This window comes from Athene noctua, chromosome 1, assembly GCF_965140245.1.
Source record: "Athene noctua chromosome 1, bAthNoc1.hap1.1, whole genome shotgun sequence".
Taxonomy (NCBI): domain Eukaryota; kingdom Metazoa; phylum Chordata; class Aves; order Strigiformes; family Strigidae; genus Athene; species Athene noctua.
The window spans coordinates 78,309,962-78,337,495 of NC_134037.1; the positions used below are offsets into that span (position 1 = coordinate 78,309,962).

The following is a 27,534-nucleotide window of genomic DNA, read 5'->3' on the forward strand; positions in this document are numbered from 1 at the left end:
GGGGCAGGTGAAGTAGCGCCACTTTGTTTAGCAGAGTTGGGCGCGCGCGTGCTTCCGCGGGGGGGAAAGGCGCGCGGGAGCCGCACGCGACGCTGCGCGCCTGCGCCGCCTGTCCACGCGCAGACGCTCGGAGGGGGCGTGGTCGTGGGGAGGAGGGGCGAGAGAAAACCCCCTTCGGGCCAGCGGCGCCCCCCGCCCCCCCCCCCCGCCGCGCCGCCGGCGGCCGCCGGAGCGGAGCGGAGCGACAGGCGGCTCCGCCAAGCGGCGCTGCCGCCGCCGCCGCCGAGGAGCGGCCGCCCCGCCCTCCGCCCCGCCCCCCGGCGTGTCCCCGCCCCCGCGGGCCCTGCCCCCTCCCCTCCTGCCGCCGCTGCCGCTGCTGCTGCCAGCGCAGCCTGAACTGAAGCGAACTCCGGAGCGAACTGAGGAGAAGTGAGGAGGCGGCGGCGGGGCTGAGATTCACCAGCCACAGGCAGCAGCGGCGGCGGCGGGAGGGCGGGCGGGCGGGCGGGAGGCGGAGAGGAGCACACGCCAGGCGCGGCGCGGCGGCAACAACAGCGGCGGCGGCAACAGCGGAGAGACACCGGCGGCGGCTCCTCGGAAGCGGCAGCCGCGCCAGCAGCGCCCGCCCGCCCCGCTCGTCCCCTCCCTCCCCCGCCGCGGAGACAGGGGGCAGCGCCGCGAGGAGAAGCCGGGCTCAGCGTGTGTGTGCGCGGGAGGAGGAGGAGGAGGAGGAGGAGGAGGAGGAGGAGGAGGAGGGGGGACACACCGAGGACTGCGCCGGCCGAGGGCGCACGGAGCAGGGAAGCGGCGGCACCGAGAGGCGGCGGCGGGTCCTTGTGCCCGGCGAGGAGGGCGCAGCCCGCACGGGGGTTTCTACCGAGTTTCCTCTTTTTTTTCGGTCCCTGGGACTCGGCGGCGGGGCTGCGTTTGTCTCCGGATTTGAATCCTCCTCCTTCTCCTCCTTCCTCGGGGAAGGTCCCCTCCCCGCCCCCTCCCCTCCCCCACCGCCTCCTGCCCGCCCGGAGCCAGCCGGGCGCCCCGTGCCGCGGTCGCGTTGCTCGGCGGAGCTGCTGCGGGCGCTCGCCGTCTCTGCGCGGGCTTGGAATATGGTTGGGGAAATGGAAACCAAGGAGAAGCCGAAGCCGAGCCCCGATTACCTGATGCAGCTGATGAACGACAAGAAGCTGATGAGCAGCCTCCCCAACTTCTGTGGGATCTTCAACCACCTCGAGAGGCTGCTGGACGAAGGTAAAGGCGCTCGTCTGGCCGCCCCCTCCCCCGCTCCGCCGCCCTGCCCTGCCCTGCCTCCCCCCCGCCCCCCCTCCACCTCCCCGGGCCTCCGCGCCGCTCCCGGGATCCTGCTCGGCCCCCCCGCCCCAGCCCCGCCGGACGGCGGGGGGAGCCCGGGGCCTGTTTCCCTCTCCCCGCCGATCTCCGCACGCTCTCGGCCCCCGGCTGGAGAGAGCCTAAAACAAAGGGGAAGTGCGGGCTCTCCCCGCCCTGGCTGCTGCCGTGTGGTGCCGGGGGACTCGGGGAGCGAGTGGGAGGGGGAAGAGACAGCCCTGGCCGCGCAGGTCCCCGCTCTCCCGTGGCTTCTTTTATTTATTCCTCCCCCCGCCTTATTTTTTCTTTTTCCCTTCCCCGCACCGTCTGCTAAAACCGGGGGAAGGGTGACTACGGCGCGGAGGGGAGGGAGCGAGGAGAGGAGCTCAGGAATGTGCTCTGGGGGAAGGCAGGGAGGAGGGGAAAGGCAGGCTGGCGGCGCGGCGCGGCGCTCCCCTCCCGCGGCGGCGGGGACCGAGGGGTCCTGGCGGCGGCCTCGGGGAGCGCTCCCCGGCCCGGCCGGAGGGCCCCGAGCGGGGCGGGGGGGGGGGGCAGGGCTGGGAGGGTGTTTGGTTTCGAGATTTGGCTGTTCTGGAAGCTGCTTGAACTTGAATGACTAAGACGGGGAGGCGGGGGGGGAGCCCTTTCTTCTGCTCCTGCTCTACCCCACCCCAAACTGGCCACAAACTAATTATGATTTTCTTATGTTGCGAGGGAAGCGAGCAAATTCTGCTTTCAGCTATCCTTACCTTTTAAAGAAACTAACTTGAAAGATTCCTACGTGTGACTTTAGTGAAGGGGAAAAAAAAAAATTACGAAATTGCCTCGTCTGCTCCTGCCAGACGTCCACTGCCTGCCGCCCCCCGCCCCGCACCCCGCTCCGGCCTCTGAAGGGCGAGGGGCCGCTCCTGTGGGTTGACACCCTCCCCCCTTCTTCCCAAATAGCTCACTTTAGGGTTGCGTTTTTACAGATAGTCGCATTTTAGAAAGAAAAATAAAAAGTATATGGTGGGAACTTTGTGCGTCCCATACACCTTCCCACTACAGTAGCCAGACCCGCTGTGTTAAAAATAAGGCGATACACTTGTTCTTAGTATTGTAAAGTTGGTTTATGCTTGGTTACACACGCTTTCTTGGTAAAAGCATTTACTTTCTTACCACCTTAAACCTAGACTTTCTGGAGAGTTAGAGAGACCTCTTTGTTTAATCGTATTTGGTAGCTTTGTAGAGTGTCATAAAACCATAAATTATTTATACAGCTTCAACTTGTTGGGATTCTTAGCATGAAATAATGAATTTCGAGATTTCGAGTTAGGATTCTTCTTTCTGGATGTATTCTTACTCACTAAAAGAAGTTTGGGAAGTTGTTGACCTCGGAAGATGAAAGAGCTGGTTATATTTGGTAAAACAACTCCCCGCCCTCTCCCAAGACTGTAGAAGTGAGATAGTGACTGTAGTACAACAAAAAATAGCATATCAAGAAAATGTTACTTTCTGAAATAAATGGTAGAGGAGTAAAAAAAAAAAAAACAACCAAAAAAACAAACCACCAGTGAAGAATACTGAAAGATGGACTGTGGGAAGCGATATAATGAGAGATTCTATTTTTATTTTCAAGACTCTTGGTGAAGCTTGAATTTATATTGGAACAAATACGGATGTGAAAAGTAAAACTGTTTAAAACTTATGTTCTTGGTCATCACAGCAAACAACCTCTTCAGAATAGTTAGATTTACAGTAAACATCAGGAAAAAACTTGACTAAGAAGACTCTTTCTTAGCACAAATGAGCATTCCAGAGGTATGATGTTGGATTTTTAAATTGCTGAATCTCTTCAACGTAATGTATTTGGCCAGAGGAGGCCCAAAACGTTTTGTTTTGTTGGGGTTTTTTTGTTTGTTTATTTTTGTCAAAGAACAAAAGAAAAACATTTCCCCGTACAAAAAGGACACTGAAAAAGGAATGTCTGAAATCTTTACGTCTTTTGACATATTTTTAAATACTGAAAGCTCTGGAAATCTGTTTTGTGAAGTATTGGAGTTCCAGAACGAGAGCTGTGGAGACTTGCTGAAAAAGTTTAAGGATTGTATTGGAGCTATTCTTCACACTCTTTTTAAAAAGACAAATAAAATTCAATCTGTGTTTCTAAATAGTCTCAGGAAGAAGTCTGCTATCCCTTTAAGCTTTTCGGCTTTTCCTGTTTACGTTGGCAATTGGGTGGAAGTATTGTGGAGGCAGAAAACTTTTTGGAATGTTGAAAAAAATGTTTCATGCAAATGTAGTAAATTGCTTCAAGACTTCAGAACTTGAACACTAAGGGGCGCCAGTTATTTTTCTGAGGCGTGAGTCTGGCCTCTGAACACCATTACTGATTTGAGTAGTGAAACTAAGAAATCTATTAGAAGATACCAAAGAGTGACAAAATACTTGTGGATACGCAGGTATTTATATTTGCATGGACTTACGTATACGCTATGCTTACACACAGTATTACATAGGTGGAATAGTCAATAACGATGAACAGTTGAGAAGTTGGAACAACTGTTGTGCTGTAAAACACCTCTCCTGGTTACCAGAGGAGCATTGTGTTAAATATCTTGAACTATATGCTACGTTGACATCCTCCAGAAGGGTTTAGCAATAGCAAACCAGAGGTTTGCCAGGAAAGTCTGCAAGGTTTAGAACGCTTACTTAAAAGTATAATATTTAATAGTTTCATGAGTTGTTTCATGGCACCTTTGAGAATGCCAAATATTAGGGGCAGGTGCGTGTATATGTAGATTTATATATCTAATCTAAAAATAAAGTTACAGTGTTCACGTTCCCTCTTTGCTCCTTCCTCCTGCAATTTGGCTTGCTGCTTCTAATTTATTGTTCTGTGCTTTAGGTACAGAGGTTTTTTTTTTAGTTACTGTACAACTGTCTTCCTGAAGGTTTTGTTTATGCTTGAGAAGAATAATACTAGGATCAGCTTTTGTCTTTTATTTTGTGCTGATGAAATTGAAGAAATGAAGTCGCAGCCCTAAGAATTCAAACAAATAAAACATGGGATTGCTTCTTCTACTGGAATGCTAGGGGTTTTTTTATTTATTTGTTTTTACGTGCCAATATTTAGAAACAAAACTCAAATGGGCTTGTGTTGTGATTACTTCTTGTAATTGTATACAACAAGAGATGGAAATGGACGTGTCGGTTTAGATGAACAGTACATCTAATCTGGTTAGGTTTCAGAATATACATCTACTTTTTTTGGCCCGCTTCTGTGCTGTGTGTTTTAGACAAAACACATTTTCCTTTCTGAACTCTATCCTAGAGTTTGACGTTTGAAAATTTTAGTGCTTAGTTTAGTAGATGGTCTCTGTCTTACGGCATTTGAAGATCAGCTTAAATTTGAGAGGTATAGAGAGGAAGCTTTTTTTAAAAGAGCTAGTTTATAATAAAATATGAAAGACACACTTTTGTTTAGGTTACAGATGTTTTTGCATATGTGTGCTTTCAACTTCTTATGTGTAAATAAGGCTTTTGTGGATTAACAAGGATGTTTAAAAGTGCACATCATAATAACTAGGAAGCCGGATTGTTTTTATCAGACTAGTGCAAACCTGTGGGAAGAGAGGGCTCTTCCTGAATGTGGAATAGGCTGTATTTCCTGTAATTGTTTGCACCATCAAATGTGACCCGATTTTTTTTTTTTTTTTCTCTTCAGCTTCTCAGATACTAACTTTTACGATTCTAGCCTAGATTGTTTTTTCTGACAACGTATGTATTTTAATGATCCCCTTTATGGAAAATGAATAAAGTTGTGCCTTTTGGCTTGCACTGTTTCTTTTGAAGGTAAATTGGACATTTCAAACTGGGCAATTGCACTCTGACCTATTGAAAAAGGTACTTTGGTTTTATTCTTTCGGCAGATTGTGAACTAATATGCTTAAACTGTTAACTGAGATTTGTATAGTGTACTTTTTATATTTCTTTTTTTCTTGAACTTGTAAGTGGTCAGAATGTTGTACCTAATTGGAATGTACACAGACCAAACCTGCACTCTGAACTTTTTTAGAAAGCTTTTGATGCAGGCTTTATCAGGAATTCATTTTTCCTCTGTAAACTATACCTCAAAAACTTCTGCCTTCCTGTCAAACTTGTGTTGAAGATAACTTAAAAGTGTGTCTACTTTTAAATGTAAATTAAGCCATGCATCTAATTTTTGAAGATAAAACTAATTTTGTGTCAGGTAGGCTGCCTCTTTCTGACTAGCAGTTATAACAAAGTTAGCTATAAAAACATCTAGGTAGGGATTAAGGAGGATAATTTTTTCTTAGATATTGCAGTCTCTCTCTAGTGTACTCACTGAGAAAAGCGCATGAGAACTTTCAGAGCCCAGTGCCCAAAACTGCTGTTTTCATGTCAGTCTCATCTCATTGTCTTAACCAGAACATCTATGTGAGTGAGGACTGAAGAACTGTGTTCTGGTGTTGTAAATAAGTTCTCTCTGAGAAGTTACCTAGTTACTTTTGTACTTATTGTTTGTTATTATGTAAACTTAGCCTGTGCTTAGCTAGGGTTTTTCTGACTTGTCAGATTTGATGAAGGGGCATTGGCCAGTTGTATCAGATCTTGCAGTAAATACCCATTATTTCATTACAAACTGTGCCTCTTAATGCAAAGTTAAGAGATTAATATTCTTCAGGATAAAGGCTTTGATAGGTGTTTGTCCAGAGAGTCTCAGACTAATTTTAAAATTTTGAGTTCTAATGTTACATTTGTACAAAACAGCATGTGACAGGAGCACTGAGTATTGTTTGTGTGCTGTTTATCTATAGTGTTCTTTTGAATCTGGTTCTTTAATCATCTCTAAATCTTAAGACGATGGTCTGAGGCGTTTTTCTGATTTATGATTTGTCTTGTAATAACAAGGCTGTAAAGCTTCTAGAACTTGTGTGTTCAAAAACTTCATGTAAGTTGTTCTGAGGTGTGGGTTTTGTTGTTTTGTTTTTTTTTCTGTAATTCCTTGGCAGCTTCTTATAACATCAAAACAAAGGCTCCATTGCACTTAAACTTTATTTTTTTTTCAACTGGGGAAAAAAATATTCAAAACTCTTCCCCCCTCCTTTCAACAGTTCAGTTCTTTTTAAAACAAGTTATTTTTGGAGCTCTATCTGCGACCTTAATAGGATTGCAGTCACCTGGCATGTAACTTAGAGTGTTGTTTTGATTGATAGAAGTTTTAAGTTAGTAAAGCAGTTTGTTCACTGTTGCTTACCAATAATTATGAAAATGTTGGACATCAGAGGGTTTTTTTAAGTAACAGTAGTAGATTTAGTTCTGTACAAGAGCTACTACTGACTTGTCTTGAAGTTTGAACAGATCTGTTTGAATTTTGTGTCATTTTTGTTTAGTGTTACTTGTTCCTAAGGTTGGAATAGAGTTGCATTTTCCTCATCTGAAATTGTATGCAATAGAGTCCAAAATTACTAGTGTCATATAAAGATTTCTTGCTGTGGTTAGAAACAACTGACCGAGTGCTGATTAGATTAGAGTGACACATGATGCTTTCCTAAAGCACAAAGGAAAAACTGAAAGTGTGTTGATTGGTGTTATAATGAAGTGGGAAAAAACCCGAAAATGGTCATCAGCAACTGTGAAACACTTCATAGATTTTGAGAGCACTGAGAATGTCTGAATTATGAAAGTGAAGTTTACATGCACCAAAAGAGAAAAGCTCAAGTCAGAAAAAAGTTGCTGGTGTTTGAGCGCTGTGCATGTGAGAGAAGGCTGAACATGAAATGAGTGGTTAGAGTTCAGTAACTTTTTTGACCAGGGTATCTGTTTCAGCCCTCCTTCAGTTAGAATTTTCTTCCTCTGAGTATACTGAACAACGCCAAAGCAGCAATGGGATGCTTATAATGATTTGAATTGTGTAGACCTCGGTAGAAAAGCAAGTACATTTGAATTGTCTTTAATTACTGTCTGTAACCTCAAAATGCTCTCCTTTTTGGATGCATACCGATGCAGATATCCTGTTAATTAGATGTTATTATTAGATGCTGATCTGGTATATATTACGTGGCTGACAGGGTAGACCTGTGTTAACATTAATTACCAGACCGTCCTGACAGCTCAGGCTGATTGAAGTACAGCGGGATTCTGCCATGGAGACCGATGGTTTATATTCGACTGCTTATATGGAATGTCGGGAGGCAGGAGAGGGGGGAGATGGGGGAAGTGCCTTGCCAGGAAAGCTGTGAAGTAATGAAATGCTCTCACTCACTGACCCTTGTCTTTATTGAAACATAACTCACAACTACTAATTCGGATTGTGTGAATTTTCCTGTATTGATTTTATTCAAAGTGCGTCTTATGAATATCTTCTGTTGACTTTGACATTTTATTGAAATCTAATAACTTAGTGCTAAGAAAACTAGTAGGAATAGTAAAACTGCTGGTGTTTTTAATCTCATTATGATTACTGCAGTTGGTTAGGTCAGTAGAAGTACCATGCAAGATAAATCTGTGGCTTTGTAGCAGGAGCATCTAGCTCTGCGAAGGACCTTGGCACTGTTGTTTGAATCCTGAAACAGATGATAGGTGTAGTGTTTGTAATCTGAATTACATCCCTTTGCTCTGGTAAAACAAAGAGGTGGGTTGCTGAAAGTTAAGCGACATGACATTTCTACTTTTGGCTTGAGAAACCATCCTGTGTTACCTTGTGCTGTGCAGTTAAAGTAATTTCTGGGTTTGGTTTTCTTAACGTTGTTTTTATTGGAAACATTTAATAGAAGTGGAGTTAGCTTTTCATAGCAGTGCTTAGATTTTTGAGACAATTCATGCTTGAATGAGCAAAGCAACCATGACACCTTTAAAGAGAAGAGAAATAATACCCAGCTTCATTAGTAGAGTTGTCCCTCCATGGTGTTATTCTTGTTTCTGTTCAAAAAGTGTCGCTTGCAGGCTAGTTGGGTATCTGAGATGACAACAACATGGTGCAAGTTAAAGTGCTTCCATTCAGACAGCTGTGTTATTAAATCGCTGTTGTCTGGGTCTGGTACTGGAAGTTGAAGCTTTTTTGATACTCTGCAGTTATTTTAGCAGGTGGTAGTGCTTGGAATGAGTGTGGTAATGCTAACAGGTTTGGTTTTTTTTTTTTTTTTTAAATTCTCATGGTTTAAAATACTGAGTAAAAATTGAAAAGATACTTTCAATTACTTTTCATTTGGGAATTGATTTTATACTTGGTATCAAAATAATAAATTTTGGTTCTCAGTTCATTGCAAAAAAATCATTCTCTTGAAGGGAAATGGCAATAGGTAGCTATTAATGGGTTTTCTTTCAGCATTTTTTGTGATATATAGTTGATTGAACAGCATACTGGAAGTCAGTTTTCTTGAATAATTTTTTAAAATATTTTTGACTGTTTTGCAGCTGTACCTGAATACTTGTACTTTACACCATACTGTAGTGGATTAGAGAAGATTTTCTGTGTTTTCAGCACAGGGTGTACCAGGGAGATGCTTCGATACTTTGTAACTTGCAATGCTTCAGGAAGTGCTGGAGCTGGGAAGGTCCTCAGGATGCCAGTCTCTAGAACCGGTAAACAATGAAGCAATTTGATAACTGACATCTGAGCGTATTAATAGTGGGGCTGTTAACACTTTTAATTATATATAACCTTATAAATGTTTATGCTTCTTTAAGACTTGATTTGAAAAAGAAAAAAAAAATTCCAGCATGATAATTAAAATCTTGCTACTTCGCTGGAAAGTTACGTCGATGTAGTTCTAACGGGTAATGCGTTAGAACGGCTGCTGATGTCAGAGCAGAGGCAGGGGAGGATAATACAGTATTTTAAACCCTTATCTGGTGGATCAGTTTCTGGATTAAAAGGTCAGCTGATATTCTGGACTGGTCAGGGTTTTTTTGAGTTTGTTTTTGTGTAGTGTTGGCTTTCTTTTCAGACAGATCAGAGCTGTAATCGAACTTGCCATATGTGATCTCAGAGTAGTTGTGCTGCCACAATGGCTGAGGTGGCTCAATACTGAAGATGTAGAGCAGAGCCTTGGGGAGAGAAGTACATTTACTTAAAGCATTTGCTTTAAAGTCTGAAGCTCCTAATTGATGTCAACTGACTGTGCATCTGGTTCATTCAAAATTTTAAGGATGTGACTATTTTCAGACTAGCTGACACTAGATGGAAGCCAGACTTTGCTGAATTCTTTAAATCCTTCAGCTGTTGAAATAACGAACCTTATTGCTTTGTCTAATTCAGATTAAAGAACTGTTTTAGAAATCTCTGTAACCATTACTTGGTCAAAATGCCCTATCTTAACTGCAGGATATTTTCTTCATTAGTGTCTAGGAGATGGAATATGCCTGAAATGTTAAAAGTAAGCAACAAATCCATCTAGCAAAAGTATTCATAAAAACTTAATGTTCTGGTTTATGCGTTTAAATGTATTTAAACTCAACTAAAACATTTAGCTGATGTTGCATAATGCTTCCATTTATTTATCAGACTTTGAAACAGTAGCAAATTGGTTAATATTCTTCTTAATGCAGCTTAATCTAATAACCTGCAAATAATTGTATCAAAAGTTAATGCATAATTTTTAGATACAGAGCAAGCCAAATCCACCTCTGTTTGATGTGGAGTATCTTTGGTTTCTTTGCAGGAATGGGGATGAGGAGAACACAAGGAAAAATTTTCTGACCAGGTGCAGTTTGCCTTTGAGCAGTGTTGCTCATCTGTGCATACTGCTTTTAGTTGGTTTCCATTTGTCTCATTTTGAAGGAGCATGAGCTGTACCCCTACATCAGAAATTAACATAGACATGTTTATATTTTTGAAAAAAGTTGCCAACTGTCCTCATTCCCCCCCCCCCCCCCCCCTTTCAAACTAACTTTCTCTAAACACTATATTTATAATCTGTAGACAAGTGTGTTCTCTAGCTGTTGGTTCATGTATTAAAGTTGAAGGTTAAAATGCTGTAATAGGTCCAGCTGTCTTGTTTAAAGTATGATGCTTTTGCTGTGGAGATTGTGCAGTGAGAAAATGGTGCATATTAGATGATGGTAGGGGCAAGTTATTGGTAGTTCTTAATTGCTTAAGTATCGTTATCATCTGTAAAGACAGGTATAGTCAGAGAGGCTCATATGCAGTCGGTTTACGAGGGAATTACTACTTCTTTAAATCACTCGAGGCTTTTATGGAAATCTGATATGCCTCTGAATCAACCTGAAGCAAGACTCCTTATACAGATTCTTTTTTTCCTGTTTTTCACATAGTTCTGTCAACTTTGTGCTCAACTAGTAAATAGACTTGGACAAAATCTGGACAAAGATGATATGATAGGGATCAGAAATGAATTCTAAGCAAGATTCTATCAGGAAGACTGATTATATGTGTATTAAAATATCTTGAGAGGAAGAATGATACTTTAGGATCTCTCAGGTATAAAATTTGTGACTGCAATTGCATTTAGAAGGGAAGTATATTTAGCTGTTGTAATAACATGTTTACAGAGATTTGAGTGTCATATTTTGAAATTTCTTGCAGTGTTTTGTGTTCATGCCCAGTGGATAAATTTTCATTTTATGACAAGACTAATACAATCTATTGGGAAAAAATCTGGAGAAAATATCTACAGATAAATCCACCTTGGATTTATCAAAACAAACAAACAAAATACAACAAGCTTTCTTGAAAAAAGCTTATTAAGCTTATGAACTTTTAAGAACTCTTTAGACACATGTGGCATTTAAGAAATATACTGATATTTTGAGAGGCAGGAGGGGAAAAACTTACCTATATTTACTTAATATATTTTAATTGAGGTAAAATGCTATATGGATCCAGGTACTTCCAATTTCTAATAATTTGGGTGTAGCTTCCAGGGAAGCAAGGAATTGTGTGGAAGCTCTGTCTGTAGGTAATGGGGTACATAAACCTAGTGCCTATTGATTTAGTAACTGTATTTTATTCATAACTATTCATGAGGAATCTTGTTGGTTCCAAATGGGAGGTTTAATGCACGCTGAGGGCACTTGGTAGTGCCGAGTTTTAATACTGTTAAATGTCTTCAGCAAGGTATTCTTGCGTCAGCTTTGGATTAACATAGGATGAATAACAGAGCAATTCATCAACTAGGCAGCTCTGAAGAGTGTCAGCAAGAAAGCTGACGATGATGAATTGGAGAGAAATGGATGCTGTGGTAGATAACCACTACAGCTAACACAGGACTGTTGAGGGATGGCAGTTGGTATTTAGGTGTATGCTGGGTAATTAAGTGAGGAGGGACTGCACTCCTTTGCTTGGCTGAGTAGAAAAGAAACATCCCTTCTGCAACTCAGGAAGGTTACTAAATTGAACAGCTTAAAATGACAGATGGACAACTAGTTTGTACTTTATTGAAAAAGGTTTGCATCAGTCTTTAGGACTGATAAATGTTGAGTTATGTTTTGAAGACAGACACTCAAACTTCCCTTGATGTTTGCAATCTCAGCAACCTTGTTTGGCAATAAAAATTTGGATAAGTTAACTTTGAGGCAGATTTAGTTTATTCTGAACTTAATTTTGCACCAGGTTTTGCGTTAACCTTTCTTAAATCCTCACAGCTTTTGGTTAATTCCAATTACTTCAGTTACTGGTTACGTTCAGTTTCAAGTGTCTTTTTTTTTTTTTTTTTCAGGATAAAGTTGTGTATTTGAGGGAGTCAACCCAGAAATAAAATTGCCTTTTTTTTTTGCTTCTGTCAATGTAATAGCATAATTAAGTGGGTTTTGTCATATGCATAGGTCTTTCTAATCCCATTTAATATGGTTTGTGCTAGAATTGTTTTTGACCACGTGTTGCTATATCAAAATATTGACCACTTGATACATGGAGAAAGGTTTTAAAGTAATAATGTTCAAGTTTTTTACTTTATGCGAGCTGTTTGTATGGATTTTTTCTGTCTGTTTAGTTACTGTAGATAACTAAGCCTACATGTGCAGGTTACAAAGTATGTGTACAGGCTTTCTCAGCCCTAAGCAGAATTCAATACTGAAATCAGTGTTGAAGACAAGTATTTCAGTATGTTATACAGTAGGCATAACTAGTATACTGTAAGGTATGTTACAGTATAAATTGCTACACAGATCAAACTATATTTTTACTATATTTTTCTCTTCTGGATTAAGCAACTTGGTTGCTGGAAGTTTTGAGCTATTGTTAATGAAGGGTGTTGTGTTCTTGCTTTCTTCAAACTTTTATTTTGTGCTCTTAGTGTTAAATTTCAGATACAAATGCAAGATACTAATAAAACGCTAACCTTTAAGGAACCTTTTTCCTAGTCTAATTGTGAATAGTTTCTCATAGTATGTAATATATATATATAGTAGAAAGAGTTTATGCTGCTATAAACATTTCTTTCTTTCTTTTTTCTGGGAAGGTGAAGGAATGAATATTGCTAGCAGTGAAACCTGGATAATTTCCAGGCTGTTAAGCTAATTAATGAAACTTAATGCCACAAATATGGATGCAGATACTATGCACCTACCACTGTTAGTATCATGAAAAAATTAAGACAAAGTAGTGCATTTTGAGAACATGTTACTGAATAAGTAACTACAAAAATGGTATTGTATGTTGATCTTGAAAATGTTAATCAGATCATTATATGAAAGGAGCAGAAAAAACAGTATGTTTTCTTGAAGTACTTGCATTTTGAACTGAAATGTCTTTCTGCTGTCCTTCTGCTTCCAGTTTACAAAAGTAATACAACAATTTAAGTTAGTCTTCAAACAATGAGATGATATGCTACTGTTGATTAAGGAAAGCAGAATAAAGCTGAGATGTAAAGGTGTCAGTAAGTGTTGTAGTGTGAGTTTTGAAGTAGCTTGTCATCTGGTTCGAATCATCTGTTTGACGGAACATTTTCTTAAGAGAGATGGAGATACTTTTATATTGAAGTTAATGTTTGTACAATCTAATCAAGATTTCCTCTGCATGTACTGTCTTTTTCCAACTTAATCTATACTATTTTTCCTCATGCTTGTCACACTGAGCTACTCTAGCCACTCTTTGTCCTAACCTTTTCTGACATAGCTAAGAATTACAAAGCAGGCATATTTCATTTTGCAGCAACCATCAGTGAAACTGCAATCACTTGCACAAGAAGTAACATCAAAGAGATTTTTTTTTTTCCCGAAACCTAACTCTTAAGGGTTTATATTTTGTGTGAAAACAAAATAGTGTTTGGTATGAGACCTCAGAGACCGTGTTCTTTAAAGTAGACAGCATCTTTTTTTGTTTGCAAAGTTAATGGAGCCAAGTGAAAAGAAATGAGAGTTACCAGAATGGTGTTTTTCAGTCAGTGATTTGCAGACCCACTGCATATGAAGAGTTGATGAAGATAACAAAGAAAAAGAAGTCTGTTCTTGGGAGATTTAAATAGGCTACACTGAGCTTTTACCTCTTTTGAGAACTTTTTGTTAGTAGTCTACAAGTAGAAAAGGTTGAAGACCACTGGTTTAAAGTAGTTTTCATTATAGCAATTGTCCTTGTCCATGGGCCAAAGTAAAGTTTTGAAACCAGAAGCTTCAAGGAGATCACAAAACTAAATTGTGTTTGCCATTATCTTTACTGAGCTAGTGAGTATGATGGAATTTTCACCAGATGAGATGTAGAGAATCTAACTATATTTATCAATAGAGTCCAGTTTGTAGCACTGGAGCTCAAAAATATTAAGATACTAATTGCCAAGTGTAGTTATAAGAGATGTAACCTACTAAATAAATTGTTTGATATGCTATTATTATTAATTAATTTCAGTAGTAAACTGTCTTTAAAGGGCATCTGTAGCTTTCAATTTTAATTCCATTAAAATAGCCACACGGTTGTCATTCATGAAGAAGGATATTAAAGCAAGTTCCAGATGCTGAAGTACCTTTAGCTGTAAATATTTCAGGAAACGTTTTTTTTTTCCCAACACCCCCACACCCCCTCCCCCTGATGGACAGCTCTGTGAGCTGATAGGACCTGTTGTTTGGTGTTAGTGATGAATGAACTTTGAGTAAAAAGGATGTAATTTACAACCTTGTTTAACACATAGTAGTCCAGGTGCAGATCCTGCATATGTAGTAAATCCATTCTTTAAATTAATCCTGAATATAAAGTCTTAATTTATAAGGTCCTTTCTGGTGGATTTAAGATAGATGGAACTAGTGTAATTCAAATCCATAGTGTATTAAAAGCTTATAAAATTTTGTTAAAAAAATTGCATGTGACTTACAGTTAAGAGTTCATCTGAAATATTGGATGCTTAATTTGTGTGGTGGATTGCACTTTTTTGACTCGTTAGTTTGTTCCTGAAAGAGCCTGTTCTTAAACTCTCTGGAATTTGTCAGCAAAAAAGAGAACTGCTGTTTCTGTAGCTACTGTGTAAAAAATTATATTATCCTCAACATTTTAATTCTGCAGGTAGCAGAGATCTTGGCTACCAGGCTGGTAAAATAAGTACAGTTTTGTTTTCATATTCTCTGTTTCTACCATGCATGTATATAGACATGGATGCACACTTCTCCAATCCCCCTCCTTTCTCTTGTAGTAGTGGTATTAGTTAATACCTCTCTCTTGTAGTATGAAGAGGTTACCCAGTTATGAATGTTGTCGCTATAGACAATATTTAATATGATTATAAATTATGTTTTTTCTAAGTTATACATAAGATTGCTATAGTTATAAAGCCAAAGGGGAGGGGGGGGAGAGTCTACTGTTTTAGACTTCACATATCTGACAGTTTAAAATGTACTTTAACTGAAATGTTCTCTTTATGAATGAAGAATATTTTAATGTAGCTTAGTAGTACCAAAATTACAATTTTTACTTTTAAGTATTTTCATTAAAACTTCCTGAGTTTAAAATAGATTTACTTTACATTTATTACGAAATTTTGACAGCAAAAACGAAATTCCAATTTTGTTTTTAAAAAAATTATTCTTAAAATACAGTAATTGAAACTTATGGAACATGGTAGATATCATCCTGTAGACTTGCATAAGCAATTTTTTTGGCATCATGCAGAACACTTTCCCTTATAATAAACCACGTTTTGGTTAATTCTACAGATTTTGATACAACAGTAATACTTCTCTCATCGTGGTTTCAATTAGAAAAGCTTCAATCTCAGCTTTTTCTGTAATAGCAAGAGGTAAACACTGATTCTGCATTATCTTATCTAGTTGATAATTTCATCTAATAGTCCCGGAACTTGATGTGCCAATTGTTAAAAGCACTGGGCTGTGAAATCATCGGAACTTCAGCTTGCAAATACCAAGCTATTGTTTTCAGTAAAGTTGAGTTGAAATCAGCTTTCTATGCTGCATTGCAGTGGAAACCAATTAATTACACTGTGACAAGATGCCATTTTTTATTGTCAAAAGAAAGTTTTTAGTAGTATTCTGCAATATGAATAAATGTTTGGCGGTTTTAGTTAAAATGTAAGTTAATTTTATAGACAAATAGGCTTAAAGAGCCTTTGGTTGTTTAACTTTGATTTTTAGGGTTCATGTTTATGAAATGGCTTCTTAGATGATTTCTCTAATTTACGTTGCTGCTAATACAATGCAATACGTCCTTGTTATTAGCTATTGTAAGTCTAGATGGCACTTCTGTTTTATGTTGCCCATCTGATATGGTGCAAAACATCTCAGTTTTGCAAGATGTAATGATTTCTGATATGTGCCCATGATTTACCTATTTTTTTAAATCAGAGATTTATGATTTAACATGTGTTTCTTACGTTTTAAAAAGCAATGTAAGAATTGTCCAGATCAACAGTACTGCTATTTCCAATGTTGTTATCCTCACTTAATGTGGCCGCATAAAGTGAAATGGTGTTAAGATATCACAGGATAGTTTTTGACTGTTGAGACATATCAGCTTTGTATGGGATACTGTTTGCTTATCTGATAACAAAGTAGTTTTGAAAAACAGTGTGAGAGGAAGGTAACTTTTGAAATGCAGCATTGGTTAATACAACTGAGTAATACTTAAGATAATGTGAAATTAAGTCATACTGTGCACATGGTTTGGTTACTTCTAACACAATTTGATTACCTTTCAGTGTGACTAATACAGCTATTTCACATGCTAAAATGTCATTCTTGTGCTTTTATATAGAATACTAAGGGCTTAATATTTTTAATTGCTGATTGCATATTATCTTTCGTGGTTTTACTGTAATTTATAGTCTTTTATTCAATGAAGCACAAACCAATACAAATTTAACTCCCCTACTTTATATGTGGCTTTTAGTTGACTGTTATTCCTGTTGGTAGCTTCACTGCTCTGTGTTTCCAGTAGTTTAGCTTTGGTTTTAAGTACAAATTTTATATGACATTCTCCTTAGCTCAGGTAGCATTTATAAAAATAAGCAAAATGAAGACAAGATATTTCTTCTGATTCTTAGCTGAGGATGACATTAAAACATATAGCGTAGTTTGCTTGAATTGTGTCCACTCCTATGACTTCCATATCAAGATATAGCGAATATTTAGTATTTTTTTTTTCCTATGTACTTCTCAGACTTGCCCAAAAACTTCTAAGGAAAAGTAGGTCATGTTGAGGTGGGAAAAATCAATGGAAATTTGAAAACAACATTTGTGTGAAAGAAAGGGACACTTAGTAGGCAGAGGAAGTGTACATAAAAAAATTCCTGTGGAGTGCTTACTAAAAAATACAAATGTTTTACGTCAATTTCATATATTTTAGTGAGGAGCACAAGGTGTATGTGGAGATGTAGTCAATATGAGGACTGATTTTATTCTCAGAAATGTTTTGATTAATGCAAGTAGACGGCCAATATATTTGTTTTTAAACTGTTGACTTCTAGAAACACTTAATATAGGAGGTAATGATGCCTTTTACTGAAAAAGTTGAAGTAAAGGTACCACCTGTGGAGAACTTCCTTTAAGGTATACCCGCCGTTAGGGCTTTTTTCGCGTGAGTGATAGGTCCTTGCATTACATTGGAGACGCTAATGTTTGAATGGATGTGATGGCTGCCTCGGAATGATGCTGCTGTTACCAGTGAAAAATGTCTTCCTTACGATTCTTGTGCAGCAGGCCGTGGAGTGCAGCACATTTTTATAATAAAGGTGATGAATTTAATCGCAAACTGGCAGCCAAATGGAAATTGCAGACCTTGATACTGGGAGAAAATTGCCTATAAAGCAACTCCTGAGAGAGCAGGCTTTAAATTTATCCACCCATTTCGACATTGAGGAGAACATAGGAAATGCAGGGTATTTTGCTTGGCCTGTTTAGTTCAGATGGATGACACTTCAGTCTTCCTTTATTTAAGATCTAGATACAGTGTTGTGTTGTGGTGGTTTTGTTTTTAAATAAAAAAATTGACCTTGCTGCTTAAACTTTGCATGCTAAGGCTTTTGGAAAAATCTATTCCTTTATTAGCTTGAAGTTTGTTCCTGTTATAAAGTGGGACCTAATATAAATAATTAATTGAAACTTAACAACTGCCTCACAGATTTCCCCTTATGTCAGATTTAACCCTAATGTGATTTGAGATTTTAAAGAAGCGTATCCATGTATTTGAAGGCTGTTTGCAGCATTACGCTGATGTGAGAAGCAATGCCATAAATGATTTAACCGGTCTTGAAGTCCCACTGGAAATAGGATACTTTCTCTTAATAGTATGTAATATAATTTGTGGTAGAGGCACAGCAATTTTACAAATTGTTGGTGCTGATACATTTCAGTGAATCATCCTCTTAATCTCTTGTTTTTAGGAGTGCCAAATGCTGATGTTATTCCTATATGATAACTAAGAACTGAATTTACAAATATGATTCCCATATATGGTAAGCAATATATTAAAAAAAAAAAAAACAAACCCAAAACATTCTTTAGGGAGCTTACTAAAAGATGGTGTGCTTATCTGTTGACAGAAATAATTGCAAATAAATTCATTTAGGGATACATACTATTATCGCAAACTTGACTGAATGTCCTCACTGCAACACTTTTGGACTGCTCTTTTGGGTGCTTTGAGAGGTGATCATTGTTCGAGCAGAATAAAGAATTAATAGCATTGGATTTTGTCACTGTCTTTAAGGTGAAGAGAATAGGAACACTTAATGGCAAAACATTAAGTGTGGCATTTGGAAAAATCTGGTAAGAATGTTCTTTCAGATATTTCATTGGTCCAGTTTCTCCTCTTAAATCAGAAGTATGGTCTGTACTAGAATGATTCTCTTAGTTATGTGATCCCTAGGGTAAAACTCTCAAAGGTAAAATATGACCTGATTTCAGGGCCAACGTGAAGAATCTTTTTAGCAAGTACATGAAAAAGGCACTGCTTATTTCTTGCTCTTTATTTAATTTTGTTCTGCCCTTTAGAAAATCAAACCTGTTACCAATCCTGTTAGATTTAAAAAAAAAATATATATTATTTTTTTCATTTTAAAATAAATTAAAATAAAATAAAGCTTCCTAAGAGGTAGTGCCCTTTATTACCAGAATACATAAGGATTATTAAGTAGTTGTGTGGTGAAAGCAGTTGAGCCTCACTCTGGCAGTTTACCACATACGTTTCTGTAGTTGAGTAGATCATCCATATTCCTTTGCTTAAAGTATATATTTATAGCAAAATAAAATGAATGGTTGACCAGTTCTTTAATGCGTTTGACCATTTTCAATTATTTCCATTTTTCTATAGAAAATACAGGATAGAATTTCTACAGAATAAATATATTTTCTATATAAATTTCTGTATTATTTTCTGATCACGGGAAAACCATGGCTTAACTTGCTTGAGAAATGTGCAGTAGCATTTATAACATTTTATGTTGTGTTAATTTTTTGAGACTGCGGTAGATTCAAATGAATGCATTAACTGGACTTCCTTGCTTTGTTGTAAGAGGAACCAACTTTTCCTTAGCATTCTTATTTTACTACAGGTAGACAAGTTTGGATATATACAGACATCCAGTGTTAGCTGGTATAATTTTCACTCCTATTCCTATGCTTTTTTTTGCCTTCTGACTGTAAGCATTCAGAGGCACCCATTCAATTAGGAAAGACCAAATACAGGTCTTGAGTAGAGTTGAAACTGGAATGTGTATGCTGAGTTAACAGAAGAAGAGATTATGTCCAATCAGTTTACTGCAAAATAACTGTAGGACCTGTTTGTTAGGGGGTGTGTGTGGGTGGTTGGTTGTTTTTTAAATTACTGGAAAACCTTGGAGAAAAGTTATGGAAAATGGTTTTGAACTACTGTAGTAGCTTGATGATGCCAAAAGGAGATTCTTGTTTGGGAAATTGTCCCTGTTACTTTCTGCTAATTCTGTCATTCAGTGGATTCTTCAGTAATCTGTTTCAGCTCAGTAACCTGGAAGAAAGCTAATCAGAAGGAAAAAAAAAAAAGGGAAAATGTATGAATAGTCTTTTGCTCGATCAGTGAGTTGAATTGGCTTACTTAAGGCAGAGCTGGTGAGAGATGTTAAGGAACTATGCAGCTGGGTGAACAAACATGATGACTTCATTTTTCAGCAGCAGTGTGCTGTTAAGATTAGTAACTTCTTTTGTGGGGTAATGCTCTTCTGGTGGTCCAGATTTCTGACTTCTGGACTTTTGTGTATAATTTGGGATATCCTTTAGAGCAGTGAACTTTCTGGTAGTGTCATAATTTTCTCTATTTTTTACAGTTTTCTCAAGATCTGTAGTTCTTTTCTGGGATCAGTGGTGTGCTGCCTTTTTAACTATGTAAGTTTTGCTTCTGTAAAGGAGAGCAGGAATAATTTGATACCGCTCACTGTGATAGTTCTTTGGATCTTCCATTTGGTTAAGATTAGCCTTATTCTCACTGTTCTTTCTTCCTCTTGATGAAATGTCTCTGTAGACATAAGCTTTTTTTGTTGCCATTCATCTTTCCTAGTTTCAGATTAAAACCAAACAGGCATTAAAATCTAAGAAAAACACAAAGAATGTCATAGCCTCTTAAAAAGGAGTTACAACTCCTGTTACAACTAGTGGTAAGGTGTAACAAAATGGCCAGGAGAAACATTTTACTCAGAACAATTTATGATTAAGATCCATTTTCTTTGAGCACTGTGGTGTAGATCGATTTTTCAAGTTAATTTTTTCATACTGGCTTTTGTTTGTATTGCACATATGAATGCAGAGCAAATGCCCATCAAGGAAAGAGAGGGAGGATATTCTAACTTCTTGTCACTATTTCTCTGTGTGTGGGGTGCACTTATGAGTTTGTATGGTCTGTTTCTAATAACATGGGTTACACTGGTGTTTATGCACTGTAACTGCATAAGTCATGTTCGCAGTTTGGCAGTTTTGTGTGTATGTTACCAAAATGGCTTTCCTTTTGCTGCCTTTGTTTCGTCCACTGTGATCTTCACCTTGCATTTCAACACAGAAAATTGACTTCGTCTACTTTCTTTATGCCATTCATCCTATCTCGTCTTCTTTATCTTTTGTGTAAACTGTTTTTTTCTTTTAGGTCTCTCCTTGTAACCACATGCATTGCGCTGACTATGTTCATCTCATTTTTGTACTTGCCATACTGATACCTATATTATAAGCTTTCAGAAAGAGCTTTTTCTTGAGGTAAAACAAGAGATTCTCTGTACAGTGCCCTTTACAAAAAGTCTTGATGATGTGATGTTACAATATAAACTACAGTGAAGACACCAGGTGTCTTAATTTAAACTTCACGTGTTCTGTGCCTGCTCACTTACTCCGTAATGGTAACCACTTCTATTTTCAGCATGCTCTATTATTTTCCATTATGTTTCTTTAGGGTTCCCAAAATTATTTTTTTAAAAAAGAAGTCTTTGTAATGCTACTTAGAATGGTGTGGACTTTTTTCTGAATTCCTACTGTTGAATGTTAGTATAATGTATAAGTGAGCACATAATTTTTTTTCATGCAATTTACTTTTCATGTAGCATTGGATTTAATCGGCTACATTTTATATTCCCCTCCTCCTGAAGAGTCTCAATCTACTCTAACATTTCATAGCTTTCATAAGTATTGTTTACTGCAACCTCGCCATTCATAGTTTATCTTGTTTTGCTTTGTTGACTGAATTTTTAAAGCTCTTATTTTCAGTTTGTCCCTAAATACTTAACCTTGGCATTTGTTGATAAGGAAGACTTTTAAGTAGGGCATCTAGTCATTCCCGAGTTTAGGAATTGATCTGTGCATCAGATCAGACTTTTGTGGACCATAATCTGTTAAATTGACAATTAACGTATTTTGAGAAATCTTCATGAAAACCTCGCGTGTCCAATTTTACTTTCGTTTTTGTTGTTGTTAGTATTTAATTGAGATGTTTTTAAAACCAAAACCACCTCCCCCCTAACCCACCTTAAACTTCTTACCTTTCTTAACCAGATGTGAAAATTGTTTTAGGACCAGGCGATTTATGAAAGAGAACATTTTTTAGTACTGTTTGCTTAAAACTAAAGCATTGGAGTGGGGGTATGAAATTAGACTTGCCTTTTGATTATTTTTCTTGCAAGAATGGAAGGAAATGGGAAACTGAGTTTACTTCCCAGTTTTACTGATTGCTGCTATTTCTCTAAGTGGGCAAAACTCAGTTTACTGAAATCCAGAAACAAAGTAAATTTTAGTAAGTTTCTCCAATGCAAGTTATGTGATTCACAGTCTCGAAACAAATTGGCAGTCTGAGTAAATATGAGAAGTAGGTTGCTTAAATACATGGGTCTCTTTTAATCTTGTTGCAGAATGTGCTTTCATATCAATACCAACTAAAAACTTTAATTTATGATCTCCTCCCAGTATTGGAAGGTCTGAAAACATGTGCAGATATCTAAATAAATTGCTTTTCCTCCTTCATCATGCAATCACTAATATCTTCATGCTTCACTTCAATTTCATTACCTGATCTGAAGGGGAAATGTTGCTGGTGACAGAGATGATTCCCCCAAAATATTATGTGGTGGTGTTTGGTGTTTCTGTTTTTTTAAATTTACTCCTTGAGAAGTTGGGGGATCATGGCAGCCACTTACCTAAATAGAGTGCAAAGCCCCCAGTATTTATGTCCCTGTTTGAACTGCAATTTGCAGTTACTGTTAATTTTTATGATTTTTTTCTTTTTTTTTTTTTTTTTTTGAGAGGGGAACACTACAGTTGATACCAGAAATGCTGCTGCCTTTCAAAGCTGAAGAAATATACCAACCAAGATCTTTTCAATACTCATCATATTAATGAGGAAAACTTAATAGAAATTACTCATGTAATCTTGTCCTGGCAAGCTGAAATGTGTTCAGCATGTATCCAGGCTGTTTTGAATAGTAATTACATCTGGTGTTACTCATTGTGTTTCTAGTTCCTTGCTACACTGTATGGAGTGTTATAAACTCTACTTAGAATGCTTGTTGGTACTTTTAAGAACACTTTATGGTGTGATAGTCTGGTTCCATTTTCTGTAAGAAAATCACATTGAAACAAGTTTTTTTAAAGTGTCAGTGATAGAGGACCCAAAAAAGCTCTTCTACACTCTTCTGTTCTGTGGGGTTTTTCTGTTTGTTTGGTGGTTGTTTCTGTGTTGTTTGTTTTTTGTTTTTTTTTTTCCACAGCACAATGTAATTGAAAGCTGTCAAGCTCTTACTAGATGCTCTGCAGGTCCAGTGGCAGGAGGAGATTGACTATTTGCCTATGTTTTTTTTCTTTATCCTTCAAAGATTATTTCAAAAGACAATTGCTTCTCCCTGCAGCCAGTATGTGGGAACAGGTGGGTGAAAGAGAAGAGTTAGAGAGAAAGAGACAGAGACTACAAGAAAACATAAGCCTGAAAGGCTATTTCAGGTTTTGGCTGCTTTTGTACTCGGAGCTTATAAAACCAAGTCTTGAATGTTAAATGGAGGAAGATGATGAAACTTTCCTACTCCCATTCCACATAGTAGGTGTTAAAATTTTATTTTGCTTCTGGTAATGTAGCCTCAGCTATACGCCATTAGTAGTTGTGCATGGCTGTGATTTAATGAGCAATGGTTCATCTGCTCGGGCAGAATATAGTTCTGGATAATTAATGTTGAAAGCAGTAGTATAAACTGCTGCATAGTTGAGACGTCATCTTTGTTCCATTTTGATACCTTTTACTTAAAGTTGAAATAAATCTTAGCATGGTGGTGCTGGTGTTTTTTGTGTGTGTGTGAGGGTGGGGCGGCTTGTTTGTGTGTAGGTGTGTTGTAGTTTTTTGGGGGGGTAGGGTGTGTGCTTCCTTACGATGTATAAGATAAATCATGAAACAACATTCAGATAGTGATTTTATGGACAGGCTAGCAAATGTAATGTTATCTTTCACTGTAGTATCTGCTACCGAACATTACCACACTGAAAAGAAATATACTGTTAATATGATACCAGTAATCATAGTATTTTTGGTGCATAAACTGAAGTTCTATTTCAGTCATCCAGAATATGAGCGTGTTTCTGAAGAAATATATGAATTATGTAATGTAAAGCTGCATATAGGACCTCCAGAATGTGCTGTGTTGTCATACATCTTTAAAGTAGCTCTGATAAAACTCTTGATTAAGGTTGCATTATATGTTCTGCTAAATTACCTGTTGTATGTAACTCTACAGAGTTGCCTAAAACTTCTCATGACAGGTGTGTGGTTTAGGCTGAACTGTACTGAAAGCTTCAATTAAAACGGTGAAAAAGTCTTCAAGAATGAACATGGGCAAAAAAGTCTTAGTATTTGAAAACAAAAAATACATTTAAAAAATTTGCACTGAGAGGTTGCTAAAACAAGTGCTTTTATCATTTTGTCTAGCAGTCTACCTAGATTCAAATGAGACAAAATGCACGTTTGCATTTGAGCACTTAAATGTCCAAAAAGACTGTCCTGCTGAGTATGTGCTGTACCTCCATCCAATTTCTTATATTGAGCTATCTTATAGTTGATAGATATTTTACTCCAACCTGAGATGGCCATGTAATTGCAGCTATCTGTTTCTGTGGGTCTGGGCAATGGACTTGAGAGAAGGAACTTGCATCCCTGTGTTGTGAGTAATTACTTTGCTGTCTTCTGAAATTTCAGCTTTTAAGAAGGGAATTTTATGGATTTTTTTTTTTTTTTTTTTTTTTTTAAGAAGAGTCAGGAAGATGGTGTGTTTGGACAAAAAAGTCAGGTGATGTAGCCATCCTTCATGGTTTGTGAACTGTTTGGAGGTGCAAGGGAACGTTAGGTGAGATCTAGAACTGATCGAAGAACTGAAGAATCATATCTTCCATAGGTAAAAAATGGGACTTGACTCTGGAGAAAAGAGTTTGTGAGTAGGAGAGGGTTTGGGATGAGGAAAATGGGCAAAAGCATATGTCTGGTGAAGGAAACTGCTTTCCAGAACCTGGAGTATACCCGAAGTTTTGGGAGTCTTGCCATGTCTTTGCTGTCAGGAAATGTCTGTGAAACCCAGAGGCAAATTTTCTCATTTCTCCTCTGCTGCTGGACAGTATCTTTTTTTTGCTGTCAGTTAAAACCTTATTTCATGTGGCAGTAGTCTTTGAACGTAGAAATGCTAGCATAGCTGACTGGTTGAATTTAGCAAGTTGCCAGATATGAGTGCAGTTGTTTTGTGGCAGCAAAACTGATCCGTAAGATGTACACAGATGGGGACTTTCAGGCATGCTTTTTTTTCCTCACAGAAGAGTGATGTTTCTGATACTGGGGAATCTCAGGCAGCGGTTTTCTGAGTGATTTTTAATTTTTTAATTTTCTTTTTTTTGGCAAAGCAGTAAAGACCAGACCTGTCTCTGACAGTTCAGTATCCTACCATCTTGCTCCTGGATTTGCGTGACTATCACGGGTGACTTGTAGAATAATGATGAGCTTATTAAGGAAACAAGTGATAAGTAAGGAAAAGGAAAACATGATCATACTTCTGCTTCATGAATAATAGTCACAATTATCTGAGAATCTGGCAATTATCTTAAATACATTGCTTAACACATCTGTGGCTTTGTCTGTGTATGCATATTTTGCTGGATTTTGCTATCTCAAAGTAAACTTCTTGTAAAAACAAAGAAAAATCCACCCCCAACCCCAATCATCTATGTAGAGAAGATTTATTTCATAAAGGGCCTGAATGCTTATTAAACAAGACTTTTGTGCCCTCAGGTGCATTATAAAGTTATATTGGCTTTTTTGGTAAGGTACACCAAGGCATGCTATAAGTATATTCAGTTTTCAATTTAATTACATTCAGCGAGTGTTTTAACAAATACTCCACCTCAAGATACGGGTTCTAGAATCAATTGTTTTGAGTATTATAGGGGGGAAAACAAATCCCATTTGCAAGCACTTTCATTGATTTCTTTATGGTGTTTCAGGAGATTGTTCATGAAGGTCTACTTCCCTGAAAAGTGCAATTCCATCAGAGTTTTTAGAAAATACCTCTTGGTGTTGAACAAGAGAATATTGACTTAAAGATGTAATAAGGTATAGATAGACAGTGTATATTTATTTACATGAAAAGATGCATTGTGCTTATTCTTGAAGATGGTACCTCATTGATGTGTTGTCTCAAGGCAGGGCCTAAATGTCTGGTAGTAGTAGTAGTTATTGTTACTGATTAGTAATAATAGTTGTGGATTAGAAATCTGAATAACTATTTCAACTAATAATGTCATTTTTGGTATGTATTTTGAAATCAAGGGTCTGAGAATACTGTCATAGTTCCCAGGATAGTTACATTGTTCAACTCTAAAAGAAATTTATGAAAAAATACTAATCTCTTCATGTTCCTGAAGAAAGTACATTGATGTTTTTTGAGTAAAGTCTGTGGTTTTGTTTTATTAGGTTTTAGTTGATTACTGTTGTGACAGCCTACATTACCATGCCACTTGGGATCTTGTGGCAAAGTGCATAAGTTACCTTTGATATACTTTTAAAGTGATGTACGCTTACAAAGATGACTTCGAGGTAGTTTTGACTTGAACTCACCAAAATACTCTGAGGGCAGTTTTGACTATGGTTACCTCACCTGTCAAGGCAGATCTGCCTAGTGGGGGCTTGATGTTACATGAAATCAAGTATTGTGTGTAAAATGGAAAAGGATGATGATCAGAAGGCCCAGCCTAGTCTATTTTATTCTGATTATTTATAGAGGTAAGAGTAGTATCGCTAACCAAATATTTGCTACTGTTTACAGAGTAGGCAGGCCATCTACAGTCTTATTATTCTTAGTGATAGCTCCGTTATGGTTGAAGGGACCGAGTGTGGTTCTGTGTTTATTGAAGTAAGAATCCACCTAATAGAGCAGATAACAGTGTAGTTTTTTAAAAGTGAGTATCTGTTTATCATATAGAAGAGCAAAAAGATTGTGAATCTACCTGTACTTCTGATAGTCAATGGGATTTTGTCATGGTGTAAAAATAGTCTTAATGGATTTTTTTGTAGTTGAGGAACTTTACTTTTTCTTGAAGGAAATGAAACTTTGAAAGATGGAAGAAGTGTATTTTAACATACCCAAATGCAAGTCAGATTGATCATTCCTTTCACTCTGTGGAATAACAATAGAATAGGACAAATAATAGCTAGCACCTTTCATTGCAGTAAAAGAAACCTAAGTAGCAATGTTCTTGTTCTCACTTTATCAGAGGTTGATGCTTTACTGGTAGTTGATTCTCTTCATTAAAGTTTTGCTGGCTGTGCATGTTTAGAAAAAGTTAGTTGCCTTGCTGATTTCCTGCCTGCTGGTAATGTGTCGAGTCAGATGGCTGAACTAATGCATGGTACAAAAGGATGGATAACAGTAAGATTAGTATCCTAATATGTCTCTTCAGCTTAACTTACATTCAAGTCTGGAAAAATACTCGGGTTTAGTAAAAATGACAATTACAAACAGACCATTTTTTTAACCTTGAAGTGAGGCCTCAGTCATGTAAGATTTAGTTTGTTGACAGGTTTCAGTTCCCTGCAGAACCATGTTTACATAGGTATGTTTATCTTTTAGGAAGATTATTCAGGTGTATGTGTTTGCAGTGAACTCAAGCACACTGTTGTTTGGGGTTTATTTTCCTTTAGGTTGATGAAAAAGGAGCAGCTTTTCAAAGCTGACTGGTTATCTTAATCACTTCAATGTGAAATTAAAGTTTAACAGTTGTAATAGAGGGACAGTGACAGTTTTTAAGTAGTGCTATTTCTGTATGTACTACCTAGCATAAATACAA

The 27,534-nt window shown here is 38.0% G+C and overlaps 1 protein-coding gene across 3 annotated transcripts in view; it reads left to right on the plus strand.

The window, feature by feature from the left end:
- Positions 1-408: 408 nt before the first annotated feature.
- QKI (QKI, KH domain containing RNA binding) overlaps positions 409-27,534 on the plus strand; it is a 167,451-nt gene continuing 140,325 nt past the window's right edge. For 2 of the 3 annotated variants that reach the window (XR_012632865.1, XM_074896646.1), the window contains exon 1: positions 409-1,248. Coding sequence is in view for 2 of the 3 variants with exons in the window: in XM_074896646.1 (XP_074752747.1) it covers positions 1,107-1,248 (142 nt within the window). In the remaining variant the exon portion in view is untranslated. The remainder of the gene's footprint in view (positions 1,249-27,534) is intronic. The other variant, XM_074896647.1, reaches the window with a different exon arrangement.